Source organism: Gymnodraco acuticeps, unplaced genomic scaffold, assembly GCF_902827175.1.
Source record: "Gymnodraco acuticeps unplaced genomic scaffold, fGymAcu1.1, whole genome shotgun sequence".
Classification (NCBI taxonomy): domain Eukaryota; kingdom Metazoa; phylum Chordata; class Actinopteri; order Perciformes; family Bathydraconidae; genus Gymnodraco; species Gymnodraco acuticeps.
In genome coordinates, this window is record NW_022990055.1 from 513,181 (window position 1) to 537,487 (window position 24,307).

At 40.1% G+C, this 24,307-nt stretch overlaps 1 protein-coding gene across 2 annotated transcripts in view; it reads right to left on the reverse strand.

Moving 5' to 3' along the window:
• Positions 1-24,307, reverse strand: part of si:ch211-51h4.2 — a 96,912-nt gene that overhangs the window by 52,076 nt on the left and 20,529 nt on the right. For both annotated transcript variants that reach the window (XM_034216012.1, XM_034216013.1), the window contains 2 exons: positions 17,843-17,908; positions 9,336-9,459 (listed from right to left, as the gene is read on the reverse strand). In XM_034216012.1, coding sequence (XP_034071903.1) covers positions 9,336-9,459; positions 17,843-17,908 — 190 coding nt within the window. The remainder of the gene's footprint in view (positions 1-9,335; positions 9,460-17,842; positions 17,909-24,307) is intronic.

The window sequence follows — 24,307 nt, forward strand, 5'->3', positions numbered from 1 at the left end:
CAACACTGTTGTAGCTCTATGAACTGACAGTATTAGCATATTTAGTCCATCACCCCTAACTCCCCAGGACAAGTCAAATCATGGTCCATTCCAGAATGCTTCAGATACTGGCTGTTTGGCTTAGTTGATAACCAGCATTTTATGTTGAGTGTTAAAAAAGATTGGCTCATATCAGTAACAGATTGACATGTTCTTCATTCAGCGGGGGTAAACATTACTTTTTACATTTTATATTTGGAAAATGGGCAGCATTTAAGAGATAGTGTGTCTACTATTTTGAATTCAAGACTAGGTTGATGTAATTAAAAAACTACAAGGATGTTGCAGTGATTCTTTGGAAGAATAGCTAAAGCCCCAATCTTTTAGGGTAGTTATAGTGGTCCAATATGATTGGCTGGTCTTTGTGTCTGATATGGTGACTGCAAGTTGGTAAAGCAGCTAACTAACTGAACTATCAAAGTCCTCCAATCGCAAAATCTAAATTATTCCGAAAAAGTTTAGAAGCTAATGCTAGCACTAGCTCCAAGCTTTCGGACTGTAAGAGGAACAGCCAGAATACTATCGGACTAAAAATGGCGTCTGATTTTTACCCTCTCTCAAAAAGTCTGAGGACAATGGGTCACCATCGGAACAATGAATAGCCGGACGGGAGGAGTTATCCGTCTGCTTTGTTCCACTAATGGAATCTTTTGCTTTTACACAAGGAATCATATATTCCAGCTCGAAGTGCACTTCTGACTTCTGAGAGCGCTGACCTCTGCCAAGGCTGTTAGTACAAAATAATATGTGTATCCGCCCGGTGATTCAGATCCACTCTAAAGTTGAATGGGCTCTTTTTCCTGGGCCAACACTAGTCTTGTGAAAATCAGGCCAGTAGTCTTTTAGTAATCCTGCTGTAAACACACAAACAAACTGAACCGAAAACATAACCTACTTGGAGCTGGTAGTGATCTAAGTCATAAATACATCAATGGATGCTTTTTTTCTAGAAAAATGCGATTAAAATAATCTTGGTGTGATACATTGGCTGTGATGCTTTCCAGTAATCATTGACTGAACTCATACTTTATCCATCCTTTTATTGCCGTGACATCACTTGTTAAATTCTCCTGTCTCCTTCTTTCTGCCCCCTCTATCTTGGCAGCTCAGGGCATGGAAACTGCTGTTTTCTTTCTAAGTATACCAAGATAGAAACATTAATATTTCAGCCATAAAGAGAAAAATCACATGTACTGGGCCATAGATGGCTGGTGCTTGACGATAGTGTGTTTTATTCCGGTGCAGTTGGCCTTGCCTTCCCGGCTCTTTCTCATATTGATGCAGAGTACAGCGAATGGCTCTCAGTGCCCATACAGGGCATGGGTAAAACAACCTCCCCCAAAACAATACCAGTTAGTAAGTTGTGGCAATAGGATTATTTTGTCAACCTCCTTTGCAAACAGACTTCAGAAAATTATTATAACATCGAACCAATAAGCATTTACAGTGTTTTGTTGGTTTGCGTGGGCTATCAATGCCATCTTAAATCAATTTGTCCGGTTTCGCCATTGTTGTTCAAGGACAGAAGATCCTTTAGGGAGTCATAAAGGTTCCACTGGCTGCCTCCCACCCTGGAGGGATGAAGCCATTGATCTAATGTTGCTGTTTGGATAGTTGTTCTACTACAGCTCCAATTCATTCATCTCCACTATGGCAGTTTCAGACAAGGCAATGACCCTCAACAATGTACACTTCACTTTAAGCTTCTAAGTATTTGAATCGTACCTATTAAGGAGCTTAATAATCAAAAAAATGTTGGGCTGGAAGTTAAACCATTTAATGAAAACAACTCCAAATGTTAACCATGTACATTGTGTACATCACATTTTTCTACGAAAGGATGGGGTCTAGCATGCAAGTTCCCGTAAAAACAGGATTATGGATTTTGAACTATGGATTCCAAAAACACGGGAATTAATTACAGCTCTCTGAATCACGTACATCCAAGTCAGGTTTTTTTAATGGGTTTTTAATGTTTTTTTTTTTAGGGATGCACGATATTGTTTTTTTTTAAACCGATACCGATACCGATAACTTCCTGCTTCTCAAGACCGATACCGATAACAAAAAACTAACTAACTATTTTAACGCGATTAACGCATGTGTATTTTTTTTTCCTTGGCCGCCCCGTAGTTTCAGAGCGCATCGAGTTTAAAATACCATCTACAAGCTGATGCTGACAGCCCCGCTCCTGCTGCCCGCTTGTGGCAGACCACACTTCCACGCTCACCGGCAGGCACCGACTGGCCATCTGGAGGACCGGGGAGGGTGTGTGTATGTGTGGCCCGAGCGGAGCGAGGAGAGAGACCTTACGTGCATTGTTGTTGTTAGCATCTGGTGCTAGCTAGCTGCGCTAACGGATATGGAGCTGTTTAAATGAAAACAGAGGAGCGACATTTCGCCCACAACTGCGCCGAGCACTTGACTTTATGCAGGAAGCCAGACAGTGGGACATTGTACGAAAAGTCAGCACACTCAGCACGGATAGTGCGCAACATGATTGCAGCGTCCAGGCAGCTTAAGCGATTTCATTGTTTAGTTCTTCTAAATAAATCGGTTATACAACCCATTAGTGTATACTGAATCTTCTATAGGTTGTGTCTAAAAACGTCAGTTGTTAACAAGGGTCAATGAGACTGCTATGGGTGATCATGCCAAAGACAATTCCACCTTTAGCCTAGCAGTGAGGCCGTGAAGTCATGCAACCGTAGTGTAATTTGTTTATAGCCTAAGATTAGCTTTAACTTCTAGCGATTGCATTTAAGATCAGATGATCCTGTACAACGTGTAAGTAGAATAAACGCGTGTTTGCGACAAACCAAATGTTCTTCTTTGTTAAGGATTGAATTTGAATGAAAACAGACTACAGTTGACCTATATCCATTGTCATAAATGAAAATAAAACCTGCTGTTACCATCCTGACCTGCTTTAGGGCATTCATTTTTAAAGCAGAAGACATTCTACAGAGGTCAAACTTACCGAGGCTAAAAGTTAGTTCATCAATGAGGGAAGCACTGATTATGGAATTCTGGGCCGATGCCAATATTCAAAATAACAATTTCTACCAATTGAAGATGATCTTTTATGTTGCTTCTGTTACTTATTTAGTTTTTACTTCATTATCATCATAATGAAGCATCATTTCTTTTATTTCCCCTGGTATTCTTCTCAATTATTGTTAAAAGGACATGTACTGTGAGGAGCTATAGTCATGTATTTTTCATGACGTAACTTTCTTTTGCATCCTGACAAAATAAATGAGTATGAGCGGCCCCCCATATCTGTGATTCAGTTACCACCAACTCTATAAAATGCCAATAATTTCCCTGTAAATGCATGTTGCTGTTAGCGCAGATTTATTTTTTCGCAATGAGCTCATTTGCATTGCAAAGTCATTTTGCACCAATTGTACGCATATGACCCAATTTAAATATGTAAAATTAGCACAGGAGCTCTGACACCCTGTTTGCTTGGCAGCCCTTTGTGAATGCTTTAAGAATGAAACTGTTTCTTTATGTTTTTTATTAGCGCAGGTTTAGCAGTCTTGAGACAACTTTTTTTTTGTGATTTTTATTTAGGTGGACAGCTTGGATGTTCCTCTCAAAAAATGTCATATTATTGAGAAAGACACCCATGGCTGCCTCCCCTGCTGCGATTGGGATATGACTAAATAACACTGACATCGATCTCTTCTGGTGCTAATCCAGCCTCTGCTCACGTTCCAATATGTCAATGATGAAGCTGAACTAACATGGTGCATTTTATAAGAGGAAAAAAAAGCGAGGGGCATACAAGAAAAAATGAATCTGTCCTTGGGGATATACTTGTGTGATAAAAGAACTGTGACAAATGATAGGCTTCAGCAGCAGAACTCAAAGAGCAGCAGGCTCAGTAGAAACTGCTGCATATGATTTTCCTTTAGGGACTTTTCTTTTGAGTGAAGAAATTGTGTTTTATGAAGACTGAGAGAATGACAGTATGGTTTAGTTACTATACTGATACACAAAGAAACCATGTGGTCTAAAGCTCCTTAATAAATGGCTTAGATGTATTAGTTCATAAAGAGGCACAGAGGATATTGCACTTTAAAACTTAAAGTTGAAGTAGAAGACATTTTACCTTATCTAAAGTTGTTTTTTTGCGTTCTAGACTGAGCTATCCCTAGATATGATTAAATCTTTGAATGCCGATTTCCTTACGAAATGACTTCTTCAATGTATTATGCTAGGCATTGCAGGCATCATATTCCAAAACATAGGATTTGCACAGTTTGTTACAATACAATATATTACGATCATTTGACCTGGGATTCAACCCTTTATTAAATTTGATGATTGAACGGTGCGAAAAGGAAGGCCTCAGTCTAGCCATATTTAATCGCAAGACCCTGTATCTCTGATTTGATGGTAACAACTCATGTTCACTGTTCAGAACATGGTTTGGGTCAGAAACACTGTTGTCGGCCAGCCTCCATATGTTGTTTTGGTAGGTTGATACCAAAACCTACCAAATGTGTTTGAAAGTGGACCAAAACTGTCATTACGTTAACATTGGTTACATAAAAAATATGTCAACATCTTTCTCTGTTAGTTCCCAGTTTATCAAAGGGTTGAACTACAATCTTTGAGCAGATTCTTCACTTGTAGCGCAGTTATGACTTTAAAGTGGAGGACAAACACTTGTACTAGTATTACAGTACTGTAGAACATGCAGAAGTATTTGTTCTACTCGCTATGAAAGACCCAAAGCGGCATACAAAATAAATTATTTGTTTTATCTTTTTACTGATAACACTACATTGAAGTTGTTGCTTTAATACACACATTCATATATTCTGTCCAGAGGTAATATGATGGGTTATTAATCAGAAACTAGGACTACTTCTTCTGTAGTAGTGCCTCGTCTGTCTCGCACTTCTTTTTTATTTTGTATTTCTCTTGTTCATATTGGCTTTAAAAGTGATTCATATGTAAGAAGAGGTGGAAATCCCTCCTCAAAGTACGATTAAGATTGATATGTAGTTCATTTATTAACTTAGGCTTGAAAATGAAAATGGAACATGACCTTTCATTTCTTATTGTGATGAAATATTGTGTAAGTTGTGTGAAAGAAGGCGTCAATCAAAGAGTTGGCACAGCAGAATACTGTAAGGCGGTGTAACCTTGTGGAATGTGATGCTGTTAAATGTACTCTGTCTGGCCCGAGTTGAAAGACTTCTATCGAGAGCCCCCGCTGAGTTGCTGACACCCCCTGATGCTGGCGAGCACTGACCTGAAAAAGGCCCAAAACTACCACCCACAGTGGGGGCTCACTGAGCACCACAATGCCACTTCCATCCATTCTGCCAGCATGACCTGGCGCGAAAGCACGGCAGTCATGGCGACATGACTTCCATCAGAAATGGCCGAAGGATATACACTTTTAGCAAGTGAATAAAGACGGAGCTGAAAAGCCTGTAAAGTGTGAAGCGTGAAGGTTACGGAGAAGACTGCTGAAAGATTTCCATTTACTTTACTTTAGAAGACAAAAGGCCTTGAGTCTGCAACTATTTGGTACAGCCCTATAACTATCCTTTAATACAATGTTTTATATTCTGTTTACTGATTATGATAGCTTACTGTTTGTTCCAGTAGATTCACGGGGAGTTGCCGTGTCAGATTCTGCTTATGGGACACTGTGGAGTGTCCTTGCCTAAGAGCCTTACCTCATTATATTCCATAATATGTAGACATATCGCCTGCCGACACTGTATTTAACTAAGGAGAGGGAGCTGTGTGTGAAACGTCTAAAGGGTATGCCACGTTTTATCTGAATAACTTTTTAAATAGCAGAAAAATACTGTGCCATTGACATTAAATAAGATTTCCGTTGTTTAATGTCACAATGGCTTTCTGCTGCCTCTAGACATTAATGCACAAACTATGCTATCTTGATACTGAGGAATGTAAAAGCCAGAAAAGAGGTTCAGCGAGACATGTAGACCCTTGACCCTGACCTCTTTTTACCTGGCTAGATCGTAATGGCAATTTGTGCTGCTGACATTCTTCATTCCAGTTTGCATTCAGATTTTAAAGGTCTTCTATCATGCAAAATGCACTTTTTGATGTATTTCATACATACATATGTGTCCCCGGTGTGTCAGGGAACTCACCAAGTGTCAGAAAACAAAACCCTCTCTTTTTTCCTCTGTACCCCAAATCTCTAAAAACGGGGGGTACAACTTATATTTAACTGATATGATGTAATATCTGAAATGTGGAACGTCTCCTTGTACACAAACTCGCTCGGATCAGTCATTAGCCCGCATGGTTTTTCATACCACTGCTACGCTGACGACACCCAATTAATTCTGTCCTTTCCCCGCTCAGAGACCCAGGTCGTCGCACGCATCTCTGCTTGTCTAGCTGACATCTCTCAGTGGATGTCTGCTCATCACCTCAAGCTCAACCTTGACAAGACTGAGCTGCTTTTCCTTCCGGGAAAAGATTGTCCCACTGACAATCAACATCGGCACCTCTGTTGTTTCCCGACTCAGACTGCAAAGAATCTGGGTGTGACCCTAGATAACAAACTGTCCTTCACTGCAAACATCGCTGCAACAACCCGCTGCTGCAGATACACGCTTTACAACATCAGGAAGATACGTCCCCAGCTGACACAGAAAGCGACGCAGGTTCTGGTCCAGGCTCTCGTCATCTCACCTCTAGACTACTGCAACTCCCTCCTGGCTGGTCTACCTGCATGTGCCATCCGACCTCTGCAGCTCATCCAGAATGCAGCGGCTCGTCTGGTCTTCAACCTTCCTAAATTCTCCCACACCACGCCGCTCCTCCGCTCCCTTCACTGGCTTCCGGTAACTGCTAGAATCCACTTCAAGACAATGGTACTTGTGTACCATGCTGCGAATGGATCTGGCCCTTCCTACATCCAGGACATGGTTAAACCGTACACCCCAGCGCGTGCACTCCGCTCTGCATCAACCAAACGGCTCGCTGCACCCTCGGTGCGAAGGGGACCCAAGTTCACATCAGCAAAAACACGTGGGTTTGCTATCCTGGCTCCAAGATGGTGGAATGAGCTCCCCATTGAAATCAGGACAGCAGATAGCTTACACATCTTCCGGCGCAAACTGAAAACTCATCTCTTTCGACTCCACTTCGAGCGATATAACTATTAACAAAGCACTTATATACTAATAAAGGGCTGGCTTATCTAAAGCCAGTTGAGTAGCACTTGAAATGTTTTTGCTCTATGAAACCTGATGTACTTATATGATTCTGTTTTCTTCAAGGTTGTATTTTGTTGGTCGAACGCACTTATTGTCGCTTTGGATAAAAGCGTCAGCTAAATGCAATGTCATGTAATAATGTAATGTCACTATCAGAAACAAAGCGCAAAGTGTTTTGGAAATAAAAAAAGGAACTCACCTTGTGATAAACCCGCAAGAGAAAAAGCATTTGAGCTCCATACTGTTTCAGCAATAATCCTTGATGTGGTTTTGAACATGATGTGGCATTTAATCATGGCAGCATTTAGCTGAGTATCTGGGTAGAATTCTGAGCAGGCATAAGCTCCCCCCCATCTTTTTTTTTTCAAGCTAAGGACCCAGAATCGGCACTTCTCTAACAGTGCTGAAATAGAGTGGCATGAGGCACAGCTGGAATGGGTGATCTATTTGGTATTTTGAGCAAAACACATCTTAGACATGTTTTTTATATATCTGAGAACCATAATATGTCCATAAAAATAGCATGATAGGAGATCTTCAAGCTTTTAATCGGCAACTACCAACATTCAGTTCCTTTGAAAATAGCGTGATTTTATGGTCAAACAATGATCGCTACAGATTCTCATCTGTGGTGGGAACACTTTCAAAATGTCAACTTGTAGAGCCGCCACTTTGCATTAAACATAAAGAAAGCCATGCAGTTGCAGTGGCAGAAGCTGTATGCTTCGCATTATTCCCCCCCATGGCCACCTATATCACTGATGCAGAACATCACATTAAGAAAATATTGTTGTGTGTCGTCGTTATTTTAAAAGAAGGCATCACTGTACATTTGTTTTTATCATTCTCTTTAGTGTTATCTCGCTATTTGCTCACACTGCAGTTGGACAGAGTCAGGGTAGAGCAGACAATCACAAAAGGCGGGAAAACACAAAGAAAGGGATTCAAGCAAGACCAAAGGAAAATGTTTTAGGAAAATACCAACTACAGGACAATGATAAATGTGCCTGACCTCGACTCATTTTGAGACAAATGAACACCAATGGGTACAGATTGGCGCGCATGCACATTCTACTTACATTACATGGGCGCTGGGCCTGACCATGACATGGCGATGAGTCATGCAATCAGACTAGCAATGACAGTGCACTACATGTAAGATATACTGTATACTTTTTGTTTATGTATGTCTGTAGGTTGTTGCTATTGTCGGGACCCTCCTTGAAAACGAGATGGTGTATCTCAAGGGGTTTATCCCAATGAATAACATGTCTGTATATATATGTGTTTAAATGATAAATATTTGCATTTTATTTGTATTATGCTATTCATGTTTTATAAAGAAAGTCAGTAGAAATGTAAAGTGATAAGCCTATTAGGCTAAGATACCAATCAATTACATGACTCACTTTTAAGTATTTAAATATTGGACCCACCGGCCACAATTTCACAAATTATAAAAGTAAAAGTAAGTTGCCACTATAAGTTCCTCATTGGGAGTTTGTGCACTTTTCTCAACCTTATGTCCTGACATGATGTTAAATACATGGCGGGCAACACTGTGAAGGGTAAATAAAACGTCATATCAAGCTGGTAGAGGAAGACCAATGTGAGTTTGTTTCAGCAAAATGGAAGAAAATCCAACAAATCTTGAACATGCCTGACTACTCAAGGCCAGTGAAGGTCAGCCCAGTAAACAAGCCAATATTCTGCTCATATGGGCCAGTAGCAATAACCACATTATACAAATAAAACAGAGTGAAAACAAGATCTTCTAGTTTTTGCTGCTTGCTCAAAAAAGAAAAGTCAGAAATGATTGCTAACTGGCCGGAATGCCTTACAAGCAGAAATTGCAAGAACTTGACATTAAGGACTGTCAAAGAAAGACAACCATTTATTGTAATTAATATATCCAAATGAAAATGTATGGGCAAAGTATTGTGTGATTTAAGAAGTGGATGATAATAACTACATATTTAACACCTAACAGCCTTGCGGGTAAATGACTCATGAGCAATAAAGAAGGAAACCTGAAATAATAATTAAACACAATTGAATAAAGGTTACCGTGACAATGAGCAGGATGCCTTTCAGCAGGGTGAGCAGCGAGGTGATTGGCTGGATGACCGTGTGGGCGACTAATATAGCGAGAGTCAGAATCCAGGTGAAGGCCGGGATCACGTAGATGTGGCTGAGGATAAAACACACAAGCAGTCACACACCTGCTTTAATTCATGTTCACATTTAATTGCAACTGAACGACACACACCTACACACAGGTGTCTGTAGCAGAGGCTCATTTGAATGGGCTGAATGACTGTGAATCCAGAGACAGAACAGAATTGTTTTTGCTGTTATTGAACCCTATGCCTGCCTGCCTGCCTGCCTGCCTGCCTGCCTGCCTGCCTGGCCTGCCTGCCTGCCTGCCTGCCTGCCTGCCTGCCTGCCTGCCTGCCTGCCTGCCTGCCTGCCTGCCTGCCTGCCTGCCTGCCTGCCTGCCTGCCTGCCTGCCTGCCTGCCTGCCTGCCTGCCTGCCTGCCTGCCTGCCTGCCTGCCCTGCCCCTGCCTGCCTGCCTGCCTGCCTGCCTGCCTGCCTGCCTGCCTGCCTGCCTGCCTGCCTGCCTGCCCTATCCCTTTTGTCAAATAACACTACACTAACACTATGAAAGATAATAACTGAAAATATGAGTAAAACAAGGGGTTTTCATCTTCAGAGTTTGATTAATGCATTAACAACACGCAGAATGCATCCGTGGCAGTTTGCCGGGGACCAGCACTAGGTCAGGTGAGATAATGCTTTTTCATTATTTTACCATTCACATCTATACAACAAAGTGGTTTCCATAAGCACAAAGTTCTTCAGTGATCCAGCCTCTTAATTGTGTTCTCAAAGTTTACCAGATTAATATGCTCAAACTTTAAAAAAGTTCTTCTGGAAGGAGCATCCACCCATGTCTCACACAATCCTGTGGGAGAACAGCTCCCTCTAAACCCACTCCGACTGGATGGGGCATGGTAAGTTCAGATCGAGCCAAGATGACGCAGAGAGCCTTATAAGAATGATATAAAGAATTAACACATAAGTTCAAGAAAATCCACTGTTTAAAAGTGATCCCGTGTAGTATGACTGCTCTTACCTGCGTAGTATGACAGAAGCATGTCCATAATGCCTTTTATTACCAATTTGTGCCACTATCCATTTGTTTCACTTTTCATTCGTTTTTTTACCAAGAGCACTAACTGGAGGACGCCTGCCCTCAAACTTTAGCTTGTCACCGCTCAAGCTGACAGCTGTAGAGGGGAGGATGATCCGTGGGAGACAATGCCTAGGGCGATACAAGTGTATACTTATACTCCACTAAGGTCAAAAGGCAAATATTGAGTTTTACATCTTGGTTTTGTTGCCGGTATATAAATAAATAATCAATGTACTTAATACTCTACTAAAAAACATGTTTTGGAGTCCGAACACTGAACAAGCACTTTGTTCCAATAAGATGAAATTATATTAAATGTTTCTCTTTATGTTTTCTTTGCTGTTGCTTTGGTTTCGCTCCAACACTTAGGTGATATGATAAGGGACAGGGTGTCTCTAAGCGGTTGACCAATCACAACAGAGCCGGCCAACTAACCAATCAGAGCAGACTGGGCTCTGGTTTCAGACAGAGGGTGAAAAGAGGTGCTGCAGCAGTAAGAGAAAAATAAAGAGCTTTTTGAACATTAAAGCATGGAGACATGTCCCAGCAGAGACGCAAAATACAAATATGAACCTGAAAATAACATTTCCTCTTTAGTATTTTATAACATTTTAAGGAGTGTTTTTCCATTTAAAGGTGGGGTAGGTAAGTTTCAGAAACCGGCTCGAGTGCACTAAAATTTGAAAGTACACAGCCGAAAAGAATCCGCCCCTTCCTTCAGACTTCCTTACAGAGCACCTCCTCCAACACACATGAACGCGCACATGACCAATGAGGGCACGAGATACATTTGTGCGTGCACGAGATGGAAGGCTGACAGGCAGGGCAGCAATCAGTCGTGCTTTTTACAGTATTACGGGTTCCACAGATGGAAAATTTGTATGAATTTTTTGTCAAAGCACTTCAGATATTCATTGCTATCGGGATGTTAAGAGCATTCCATGGAATATAACAAAAAGTGTATCTCGAGCCGGTTTCTGAAACTTACCTACCCCACCTTTAAGTATATACGTTTAAGGATGATTAGGGGTGCCATATCTGACACCTTCATTGATCCATTTAAATCAAAACCTGAAATAAATTAAATGAAGGATTGCCATTTCTGATTAGCTCCTAAAGAGATTTGAATTCTTCGATATTTACATTTTTTTTTACTTTTTTACCAGCAGTCTCTGTTGCAGGAATATTAAGACAGTAATCGGCTCCCTGGGTTGTAATTGGATCTCATTAAATCTTTAAACCCTGCAGAGCTCAGAGTTTGTTTCCAAGACACCCACTATCTGCAGCAGTGGGACTGAGAGCAGTTTTTGTGCAGAGACCTGCACTAACCTATTGATTGCTGCCTCTGGGGAGGGGGAATAAGGTGGTTTATCCAAAGAAGGCTGCACAAGATTTTTTCACTCCAGTAATCCTGCCATCCCACTCCCACAACGCATCACAGCGTCTCCCCCGGCGCTGATAATGAAGCGCCCAGGCGTGCAAATGAAGCGCTCCCACCGACCAGAGTTTGAATAATATTATTTGCGTTAAGTATTTACTGGGGCATGACAAAATAAATTAGTCCTGTTAACTGATAAAGGTAATTATAGGCCTGGGAGAGGGGAAGAGGAGGTGTTGGTGGGGTGTGGGGGGATTGGGTTTGATCACTCGAAAAGAAGGCTAATGGTACTGCATTGATTCTTGCTTCAGTGACTGGAGAGTGTTGTAGTTAATGACTCCAGTATGATAATGCTATTCAGTTTGAAAAGACAGAACAATGCAAATAAGAGTCATAACTTTAAATGACTAATTTCACCTAAATATTCAAATTCAACGTTTTTATAGTTTCCGAAACCTCACTTAAAAGGTTTCATTTGGAGATCCTTGTGGATTCTTGCTTAAAGCATCTGAAACAGTTGAGTATATATTTGTTCTTGTTCAGTCACTTCAGTTTTGGCAGGATCTGGTTTAATATCAGAACTGTTCAGGTTTTGATTCATAAAGATCTGTGTCAGATATAGTAAACCCTTATTATTATTATTATTATTATTATTATTATTATTATGGGTTAAGAGAATAGACATACATGCAAATGAAAACCCTCCTTAAATTGTTTTAAAAAATAATAAAAGCTCATATTATGCTCATTTTCAGGTTCATATTTGTATTTTTTGCCTCTGCTGTGACATGTTCTCATACTGCCTGTGCTGCAGCACCTCTTTTCACCCTCTGTCTGAAACCAGAGCCCAGTCTGCTCTGATTGGTTAGCTGGCCGGCTCTGTTGTGATTGGTCAACTGCTGAGAGATGTGTCCTAAATGTTCCGCCCCTTGGCCTATCACGTATGGAGCACCAGCCAATTGCACACAAGTGTTACATAGTGAGGTCACTTTGTTCTGGAAGTAAACACATGAGCGTGTGGAAACTCCCTCTGGAGGGAACTTTGGGATTTTAGCCTTTGTAGACCGTTGATATTCCTAAAAACCTATATAACAAACTACAGGAAAGGGAAAACCCCAATAACCCTGATAGGGCCTCTTTAAATGTTGAACAGAGAATGTGTATTGCTTATTGTTAAGCATGAAACACAGCTGCACCTCAATAACACCAGAATACATTATCTCTATTGTGTCTTTAGGATTAACGGGACAACTCCTACCCCACTATACAGCATTGTTAAAAGACACTATAAAGTTATCTGGATGCAGAATGTTCTTAAAGAAAGGCAGCAAAAATAAAATAATTGGATTCATTTGGTGCTATATTAATGGATTTAAAAATAATGACTAATGTCGGCCAATTACGCCAGTTAACCCTTTTGAGTTCTGTTGCCGCAGTTTCAAGTGAAGGCTCTCACCTAATTAGTTATTTAGTGTTCATTAGTAGAGAATACTTTTTTATACTAGGGTCAGACATCTAAAAAAACTAAAAGAAAATAAAGAAATACATCCTTTTAGTGTGATAATGGGATACATTTGCCTCAGGAAACATTTCTGCTGTTTGTTTGCTCTAATTAAAGCCAATCCCACTCGGGTGGGCAGCGATCAGCTCCCAGGATTGCATCAGTTTATAAAGAATTCAATTTCAATAAACCACTTTTTCGATTGTTGAGAAAATGAAAGTGGGATTGATGGGGGGTCAGACTGTTTTTGTTATAATCATTTTTTCCACCTCTGATCTGAAAACCTAAATAGGTTCAAACATTTTTTTCTCTGCTAATTATTAGTTTGAATATACACTCTGAGTCACACGCTCTTAGGAGCTGCTAACCCTGAGAAGAATATCAGTGACTTATATGTAGGAAAAGCAAACTAACAATGAAACTGATCTCCTCCTATGGTACTTTATGGAAAACAGTTATGTCAAGCTTGATACGTACGACAAGTATTTAATTGTATTTTCAGGGGAGATAAAACAAATACCCGTATGGTGTTGTGATGAAGAAATGCATGAAAAACTGGTTAGATAATGAACTTTATTATTACATCATTTCTAAATGATTGACTCATATATCTGAAACCTAGCTAAAGGTTGTAATCGCTGCTGTCACAGAGACATAGTGTGTGAACCACAGGACATATGATCTCTGCTGCTATCATACTGTGAGCACTACCTGCTCCTACAGTGGTGACCCTGTCCACTATCTCACACTGCTGTGAAACTTCAAGGAACTGAAGCATAATTCAGAAAAAGGCCTTTCCTCTGTTTTCACCACACCTAAAGCAAACGATTACAGATCATTTGTCATGAATTAGTTCCGTTAGCGTACTGCTTACTGATATCCAGCGTTCTCCAGTTGCAAAAGCAATAGTTGCAGCTTTTTCCAATTTGTTGGCTTTCTTTGTCTTTTCACTGTTATCATTTTTTTACTCGTTTTCTAGACTATTCGGAGTGACCTGATCATCATAGTCTTCAGTCACATGAAGGGCTCACATTAGGAATGCCACAGAGCTACTGCACAAACCTTTACAATGTTCATCTTTCACCATAGGAAAGACAGCAAACAAAGATATACAAGCAAACTGCGTGCTCATATGTAGTTTGGTAATGTGTATATCTTACTGGGGGCTAAAGAAGCTCCGTCTGTAGGGACTTGGCTTGGGTGATAAAGGGTCATATGGAAACACTTAAGCACCATCTTAAGCTTTTCTGTGTGTGTGTGTGTGTGTGTGTGTGTGTGTGTGTGTGTGTGTGTGTGTGTGTGTGTGTGTGTGTGTGTGTGTGTGTGTGTGTGTGTGTGTGTGTGTGTGTGTGTGTGTGTGTGTTAAAAGGGGTATGTGGTGGGGTGGTTTTTCTTTGTGTATTGCAAATGACTGGGGATGCGATATTGTTGATGACAACCATTTTTCACATGTGTTCTTCCTTTCATTCTTTAATCAATGTATTTATCATGTATGTTCATTTCTTTTTTGGAGGAAGGGAAATGTTGTTTCTTGTTCAAATGTTGAATGTAGTGTATTCAAACCCCTACTCATTCAGTACAAATATAGTTATAAAAAAAAAGGAACAGAGGGTCACCGGTTCAAGTACCGATCGCACAAATCGGTAACTGAAGAGGTGCAAGTTCAGCTCCTGTGTTCCACCGGGATGTCCATGGGCAAGTAAAACCGAGCAACCTCTTCTCTCTGCATGCATGTGTTTGTCAATATGTGTTATCATACCTAATGTGTACAGGTCACATGCATTTGTTTTTTTTACTGTGTATGTATACAGTATCCTTACAGAGTGAAAAGTCTGCTTGTGCGATTTATAAAGTTGCTCATTTTTTCTATGAATAATCCATCCTATAACACCGCTGCCAAGATAAAAATGAACAGAAGTGCAGACAGTTATCTTTACTTCTATCTGGTGGCACAATAATAAAGCTGCAGTTTAGGATCTCAAGGAAAGAAGGTGTTCACGTCAAAGCTGTGACGCGTGTTATTAGCTACAGTAGCTAACGCATTGGGGGTCAGTTTCAGGGTCTCTGTAGTCAGCTAGTGTGGTGAGCCTTTCTAGGCCGCTGGTATCAACTCAGCAGATATGGCAAAAGTACTCACATCCTTCAGTACAGTACAGATACTTGTGTTTAAACAAAAAAGCTCTTGTAAAAGTTGAAGTACTGACTAAACTCCTTTACTCAAGTAAAAGAAAGAAGGACTTTGAAACGTATCACGGGTCAATCTGGTAACTGGACCTCACTTTATATTATATAACATTAAAGAACTTCTTAATCAAATTGTAATACTCTCTTGTCATACATACACTGATCATGTTTTCTGAATGACAGTAAAATAAGCGCGCAATGATTCTAAATAACAATTATTACGCTCCCAAATGAAGAATAAAAATACATTTACGAGCCTGTTTTGAAAATGTAAGAAGTGGAAAATACAGGTATTTGTGTTGAAAATGTAAGGAGTAAAAGTAAAGTACTGATACCAGAAGTATAGTAACAAAGTATGTGTACTTTACTGTAACCAATCTAAGAATCAGATGAATGGACTAGCATTGACCACCTGTTTGGCCTGAATTGACCAGCATCTATTCATCCCAGCCTCTTTTTGTGTCCTTTTAATGAATAATTTCATCATTATCCAGTACAGCGTGAGGTTAAAGAACATCAACAGGGTTTCCAAAAGACAGTTCTGTTCTGGTCCAAGTGTCAGGATGATTGGAGAGCAGGATAAAGAAGAAGAATCCACTTTATAAAAATTCAGGAAATTCAGTTGTTCACTTTGTTAGTCCTGTCTATACAATACACAACATTACATTACATTGCATTTAGCTGACGCTTTTATCCAAAGCGACTTACAACTACACACATGCCCTATACTATTGTGTCTGAGGTTAGGTTTAGCCTGCGATTTAAACCGGTTTGCAGTGGTAGGACTTGGTTTTTGTTCCCAAGCCAACTCCCCACAGACTGAGCTACTGCAGTCCCCAATCTATTAATCTATGATCCTAGTCAAATTACCTGCATTCAGCTGAAACTTATCATTTTTGACATCCATTGACTTTATGAGGTTAAAATGACTTTTATATCGCTGGTGAGAGATATGTAACTTATTACGCTTAATATCATGGTTCATTGCAACAGTTCTGGCTGTTCTGTTCTGGGCCAAAGATCATTTGTGATTCAATCAATTCTCCACATCACTCATCATCATCACTGCAATATCAACTGGTGACTCAATGCTGGGTCAAATGTTCCCCTATGAGAAAATGTTAACTTAGTTCAAATAAAATGTAATGTGTAAGTTAAAAGAACATATAGTGGGTAATATGACCTAGTTTTATTGTTGCGTGTTGAATTTATGCTGCTATATTCGTTTACATCTTCTCTTTCTCATGTTTTTACTTAAGGGTCATTGAGGGTGTTTATAGAAACTTGTATTTCTATTGGAGTTGCATTACTGATTTAAATAATAACCTTTTTATTTTTATTATTCTCTTTCATGATGAGTTTAAACCTTTTTTTACATTTTGTTTTGTGCTGCATCATGATGATTAATGATGTTCAGTTTTTCTAGATAAAATGAACTTTAGCAATCAGTTTATTAGATTAGTGGTGGAAAATTAATCCCAAAGATCAATTCAGTTGGGATTATTCAATAGATAATGAGTTATTAGTAACAACTCTAATCCAGATGTGCCGATATTTAAACTTTTTTTATTAATATATCAATCATTTAAAGTGGACCTATCATGCTATATTTGAATAATATATTGTAGGGCCATACCTATATAAAACATGTCTGTGAAGTTTTGTGAAGCCTCATTTTGCTCTATTTTGCTCTCCTCCACCCTGTCTTTGCATGCGCTGCAGCTGACCACGCCCCCCTGCAAAGGAGGGGGGCGAGGCACGAGCGTCATGTTACCATGCTGTTACCATGCTGTTACCATGCCACGGCAACCTCTCATTCCCCTGATAGGTGGAGAGTTGCCCATATAGGCGGAGCACCCCGTTTCTGACGTCAGAACAATTTCAAATCTGGATCAGTCTGTATCAGATACGTTTTTAGAGATTTGGGTACGGAGGAAAATAGAGAGGGTTGTGTTTTCTGACACTTGTTGAGTTCCCTGACACACCGGGGACACATATTCATGTATAAAAGACGTACAAAAGTGCATTTTGCATGATAGGTCCCCTTTAAGCTAAATCACAAATATTAAAGCTCAATTAAAATAGTTATTTGAAATATTTTAGGGTTTTCAATGAAGAACATTTGATCCTGGAATCAGATTGGATACTGAACACCAGCGTATGTAACCTAGGATAATAAGGAACAACATATGATTTCTGTAATATTTATTTGGTTCTTTGAGTGTGTGTGTGTGTGTGTGTGTGTGTGTGTGTGTGTGTGTGTGTGTGTGTGTGTGTGTGTGTGTGTGTGTGTGTGTGTGTGTGGATGACTTACCTGACATTAAGAAGAGCCGCATAGGCCTCACTGCCAGCTAGCACATAACTGATCCCAATAGAAATACTGGAGAAAGACAAGAACAGAAGAGACAGAAAAAGGAGATAGAGAGAGGGTGTTAGACAGGTTTGGAATTTCGTCATTTTTGGTGTCACAAATTCTTTTAGGGCGCAAAGGCCACATGCCAGGCCACAAAGGCCATTGAGGGAAAAATTAGGATTTGGAGCTTACAAATAAATAACTTCACTTTCTGATAAGAAAAACACACGAATGACATGGAAAACAAATCACTTTTTTAACATCAATAATGTCAAACATTATATCATCATATAGGCATATGCCTCCTTAGTATTACTGTATATAAAGAAAAATACGCTACTTTGAATAATTAGTGTTTGGTATGTTTTCCATCTTCTACTTCTCCCATTCACAAATCCAAAATAAAATAAAAAAATCTAAAGTTCTATTAATATGTAATAAATATATTCCATTTCAGAGCAGAAGAAACCGCCTTCGAGGGTCAAACTATGCACATACATCATTCAGCAGTGCACAGTGAAGCTCCAACATTCAACTGTATGAACAAGCAACACTTTTAAATGAATAAGTCTGTGTGTGTGTGTGTGTGTGTGTGTGTGTGTGTGTGTGTGTGTGTGTGTGTGTGTGTGTGTGTGTGTGTGTGTGTGTGTGTGTGTGTGTGTGTGTGTGTGTGTGTGTGTGTGTGTGTGGTTGTGTACGAGAGTCTCTTTAATAAAACATTTCAACTTGAGCGTCAAATTCGCCTGACGCGTTCTCGCGGTAGCCAATCAGCAGTGAAGATCTCCGCCTGCCGTCACTAACGTTGAATCAGAAAACCAAAACCTCAGCCGTTAGCTCACAGCTCCTCATATCTGTTCAGAAACTAGACAAAAGTTAAACAAGAACAAAACAGACTGTCTGTGTCATGGCGAATACAGTTGCTGCTTTATTTCTGTTAGGACGTTGTTGTGAGTTTGGACGGAGCATATACAACGTTAGTGACTTTAGTTATCCTGATCGATCCGATCTCCATTCAGAAAACACGCATTTTAAAAAGTTTTTCGCCTGCCGTCTTGTCTGCACACTTGTCAAAGCATTAATTCGTGGTTTTTACTAACCGTTATCAGTATGTTGTTACTTCGGCATCATTTTGAAAACGTGTATTACAATTAAATCACGGTCAAATGTGTTCATTTTGGTTGGTTTCTACCACAGTATTTACATGGATATAAGCCCCGCCCCCTCTCCAGCGCGTCCTGTTTGAATGACACAGCTGACAGCCGCGGGGAAACTCCAGCGAATATATTCGCATGTGTCCGTGTGAACGCAGCATAATGCAGTTCAGAGACCAGATCACTGCTCTGACGCTTTTAAAGCAACTTCGAGATTTGAACAGTGTGAGGGGCACAAAGGCCATGGAGGCCGTAGGACGTACAATTATTGACTTGGCCGTCAAGGTCGCAGCTAAATTCCTACCCTGGTGTTAGGTGCTCGGTCATCAACTCCTGCTGCTCTCTAAAAACAAAGTTGAACAAGCTTTATTAAGCCTGTTGAATTAAACATTAGTATGTTGCTTCATCATAACACTTGAGGCTATGAATGCATTAAAAAAATATATATTTATTTTGTAGCTCAGCGCCTTGATCCTACACATCTTCTCTACTTGAGATTTGCTCAAAACAGAAGTTGCCTTTGGGGGCTACTAAAAGAAAATGTTGTGGTTGTGGTTATATCAAGCCAGGAATATGTTTGCTTTGCATTAATAAAGTAACAGAGCATAAGAAATAAGTATTTTTTTTATAAGTTTCAAAACAAAGTGGCAAGAAAAGATTGTGTAGCTCAACATCTGTTCTGTTTCTTATAATTGTAAGCCTCAGTAATCTCTCAATAGTTGGTTGTTGGGAGTGCAAATCCATTAGCAGCCGAGTGTTATTTTGGAGAGCCGAGTTACACCCACTCTGCTTCCTTTTGAATCTTTAAAGAAAAACAGATTAAGGAGGATTCGTGCACACTAGTCCTCAACAGAAGTATATTGACGTAGAGTAATTTACCAAAGCAAGGGAAGGAGGACTTGAGATATTGGCTCCACATATTGAAATGTAAATAACATCATCAGGGATAAGTGGCATGATTTCTGCTAATCTGGATAGTCACTCCATCTTCTAATATCCTTTACATGCACAAAAACCAATAGAACACACTACAGGAAAGGGAACGCCTTAAAGCATAATGGGGCCACTTTAAACATGTGAACTGTAGCCTGATACTGAATGTGAAGGTAGAAAGAATAGCAGCGCAAAAGTGATTGATACACACTTTCATTTCATGACAAATCCTGCATGTGTGTGTATGTGCACATAAAGGTCAACTACAGGCTTGCGCAGGACTCTGAACTGAATTCCAAATAATCCATCAATGCAATACATACCGATGGGGGACAGATTAGAAAAAAGGTTGGTGTTGAACCTCGAGAAGGACATTCTTCTTAGTACAGATTCTCCGTGTTCAGAGAGAGAAAATGACATCAACAAATTGACTTCTACAGCAATTGGTTATATTTGTTGATAACGGCTCTGCTCTTTGAGAATCCGAGAATTCTTGTGAGAACTCATATTCTTTTAATGTATGCAAATGAAAGGAAACAAGTTCAGTAAGCAGGATATGTATTTAGTTTCCTCTTTGGATGTGTTTCTACTACGTTTTCCACTCATTTGGAGAAGGTATATCCTTCAAACTCAAATGTTTTACATTGTAAAATATGTGTTTAGATGATACTTACATACACAGTTATATTATGTATTGAGAATATACTAGGGGTGTAACGGTATCCGTATTCGTCCCGTACCGTCACGGTTCAGACGTCACGGTTCAGACGTCACGGTTCAGACGTCACGGTTCGGCACATGCAGTCACACGCCGAATACGCCTTTTTTTTACGAGTGAGAATAAAAAAATGAATTCCTTGCGTCCCTCACTTGCGTCGTTTCCCTGTGACTAGTCCCTCCCACAAGGGAAGCATGGAGAGACGCAAGGAAACTACGAGAAGCAGGGAAATTAGTTTTAAGAGCAATGGGATGTCCTTTCCTCCGGAGCGTCACGTGAAGCGACGTCCGTTTGTGATGACGCTGCACAGCTGATCGTCTGACAGCAGGGCTGCAGTCGAATAGTCCATTTAGCTTAGGAACCTTCCTAACGGAGTGAAATGACCCGGAAGTCCCTCAGTGGCAGCCATGATAAGTGCCGTTCCAATTCTCTAGAATGATAGGAAAGGAGGTTTCAAACTTCCTTTATAACCTCCTTTAGCTTCCCTAACCGAAAGGAGAGGAGAAAATGCTGCCCCACAATGCCTTGCAGCCGCAGCATTTGACGTCACACAACAGTCGGCACAAACGATTATGAAGGAGAAATTATATCATGAAAGTTACGGTGCTTATTAAGCATTTTAAAACGTATGTGGTAAGTTGCCAAAGTGCTTTGTTTTGAACGTTCATCAGTATTATAATCAAAAAGAGAAATATGAACGTTAGTTTTTACTGAAATGATCAAATAAAGTCAACATTTCACAGTCTTTACTGAGCTGTGTGGGGTTTGTTCAACTTTTAAAAGATGTTTGAATGGTGATATACACAGTGATAGATGTTAAGGACTAACGTTTATAATAAATACATTTGTATTGATTTTAAGATATTTTCATAGTTCATACAATCATACGTATTGGGATCATTTGTATTAATGTGGACCGGAGGGAGAGGGTGACGAGCATAAGTTTCACTTTCCTTTTTTATTTCAATTCCAACTTTGGTCATGAAGAATATGTTTCTCTGTTGTCCACGTTCATAAAGCATAAAACAACAGCATCAGAGCACGGTGCAGAGTCTCTAGATGAGTTTACAGTAGTGACTAGTCCCTCGTTCTTATTATACATCCATGTTGTAGTCCGCTGTATAGAAAACTGTAGTTTCCATAGTTTCCCCACAGCAGCAGACGCACATTCATGACGTCCGCTGGCACATCATAAACACGTCGGATAGTGAAAGTGCATTCGGATTCTCTAAAGTACCGCAGTCTCTTCTCCTAAGTCCTTTTGAATTCTCCTATCTGTTGGGGAATATTTTCCAAGGCCCATAACTTTGACCCAGTTTATCAGTTCAAACTGTCCTGACTGAGCACACGCACCTCGTAACCTTGGCTGCTGTGCTCTCAGTGTTCTGTCTCCCTGTTCCTGCCTGTTGGCGTCAGCTGATAGAGGTGTTATCATTCTATCTTGTTATGCAGCATGTTGATGATGCTCTCTGAACTAGCTAAATACATGGGTCTGGGGTAGAGTTCTTTAGAATTGATGTGGCAACTCTACCGTGCAGTCAGATCGTGGATGCTGTGACTTGTTTTGTGAATTCTCCGGCCGAAGCTCCAAATAAACCATCAGTGTTTGACATCAAAGCTCCTGCTCTTCCCGTGTCTCTTTCCTGAGTCGGTGACTCCCACTGCATTGCTACACAGAAGTTTCCCTTACACTATCCACTATCCCTTAACCCCGTGACGTTTTACTCAGAGGTCAAGGAATAGGAGATAGGGTTAGAATTTAGGAGCTGATTTTTAAACTATCCGAACGCAACCCAGCTCTGTCCCCGTTGTTTCCACTGTTAGCACACATTTACTGACACAAACATTTGTATCATCTGTTGTAGACCCAAATAAATAAAATCAAATAAGAACTCATTCTCAAAAAAGATAAACGCCATTCTTAAAATGTATAAACGAACATTAGTTGGATTAATATTGATTAGAGTGCACAATAGAAATAAAATAATTGAGAGAAGAAAAATAGATATGTTATCTATCAAAACCCAGTTAGATTAACATTCATTGGATTGCACACTTTGTTTGTTTGTTTGGATATGTAGTAAATTAACATTTCAATAGCACTTAATGACTAACTGAATGGAAATGACAATAAATGAAAATGTAAAACGAAAAAAGCGATCATGAAAATGTTTCCCAAAAATGAAGAAAATGATTTTTGACCACTTTGTTGTTCAGATATATCACATATTTGTAACTAAATGAAACATTATTTGAAACAAAACACGGTATAAACTGAGGAGTGAGTCCCGTGAGGTTCATGTATTTTCTTCACTCCGCTGAGAAACTGCTCTCATGTCAAGAAGCATGAGATCAGTGCATGCACTGCATCGTCCAATCAGTGAGCGATACACAGTAAGGGGGCGGGGCGAGTGTCTGAAGATTTCATCGGAGGATGGTCTGGTGGTTCCTCGGTTATAGCTCCTCCATTATCGCTCCTTGATCCTCGGTCCTCCGGCAAAAATAAGGCCATCGGGACGCTACTCAAGATGGCGCAGACAAATCAACTTCCGGTGAGACCGAGACCGAGGAGAGAGGAAATAGGCGCATTCACACTGCAGTACTTTTCCCACAAAGGTTCATGAGAACTTAGTTCATGAGAACTCTTTAGTTATCATGAACTAAGTTCAGATCTATTATTTGATTATTATTAATTTATTATTAATAATAAGAAAGTGTTTGAATCACAATCAATAAAAGGCAATACAGAACTGTATAACATAGACCCTCCAGAAAAACGCGATTCTGCGATCGCAGAATTTACCGCATAATCAGCAAAATGGCGCAGATTTTTAAAAGGCCGCATATTTATCAAAAGGCCGCATAATCCCCGCATTATTCCACACAAAGTTGATAAAAAAAAAAGTTAACTCGTCTTGACGTGAAGTGATGATGATATCTATTATTTCTATCTTATTATTTAACCTTTTTGTTTGACATCAGCTAATATAAATAATATGGCCATCTGAGTGTGTGTGTGTTACTGTTTGTGGTTTGTTTTTAACTGTGTAATACAGTTAATGATTCCAAATGTTAGAGTTCCTTATTTTCATACCAAAACTTGCACTACTGTTAAAAACAAATGCATTTGGGACTTTTTTTTGCTTTTCCTTGTTGTACCGAACCCGTACCGAACCGTGACCCCCAAACCGAGGTATGAACCGAACCGTGACTTCTGTGAACCGTTACACCCCTAGAATATACTATTACATTTCATGTGTTTTCTATCTGCAAATTGCATGGTCACCTTGAATTGTGTGCATTTATCGAGTTGTCAGTGTGTGTGTGTGTGTGTGTGTGTGTGTGTGTGTGTGTGTGTGTGTGTGTGTGTGTGTGTGTGTGTGTGTGTGTGTGTGTGTGTGTGTGTGTGTGTGTGTGTGTGTGTGTGTGTGTGTGTGTGTGTGTGTGTGCATGTCCCTGTGTGCAGCGTACAGTGAGTGTGTCATTATGTGTGTTCTACAAAGGCTGCACCATGTAGGGCAGTTCATAAAGACCAAGGAGTGGCAAGGGTAAAAGCAGCAGGTCGTGTTTTGTGCGGAGGCTGTGCGTGCAGTCGAGCCTCGGCATTGATCGACCACTAAGCCT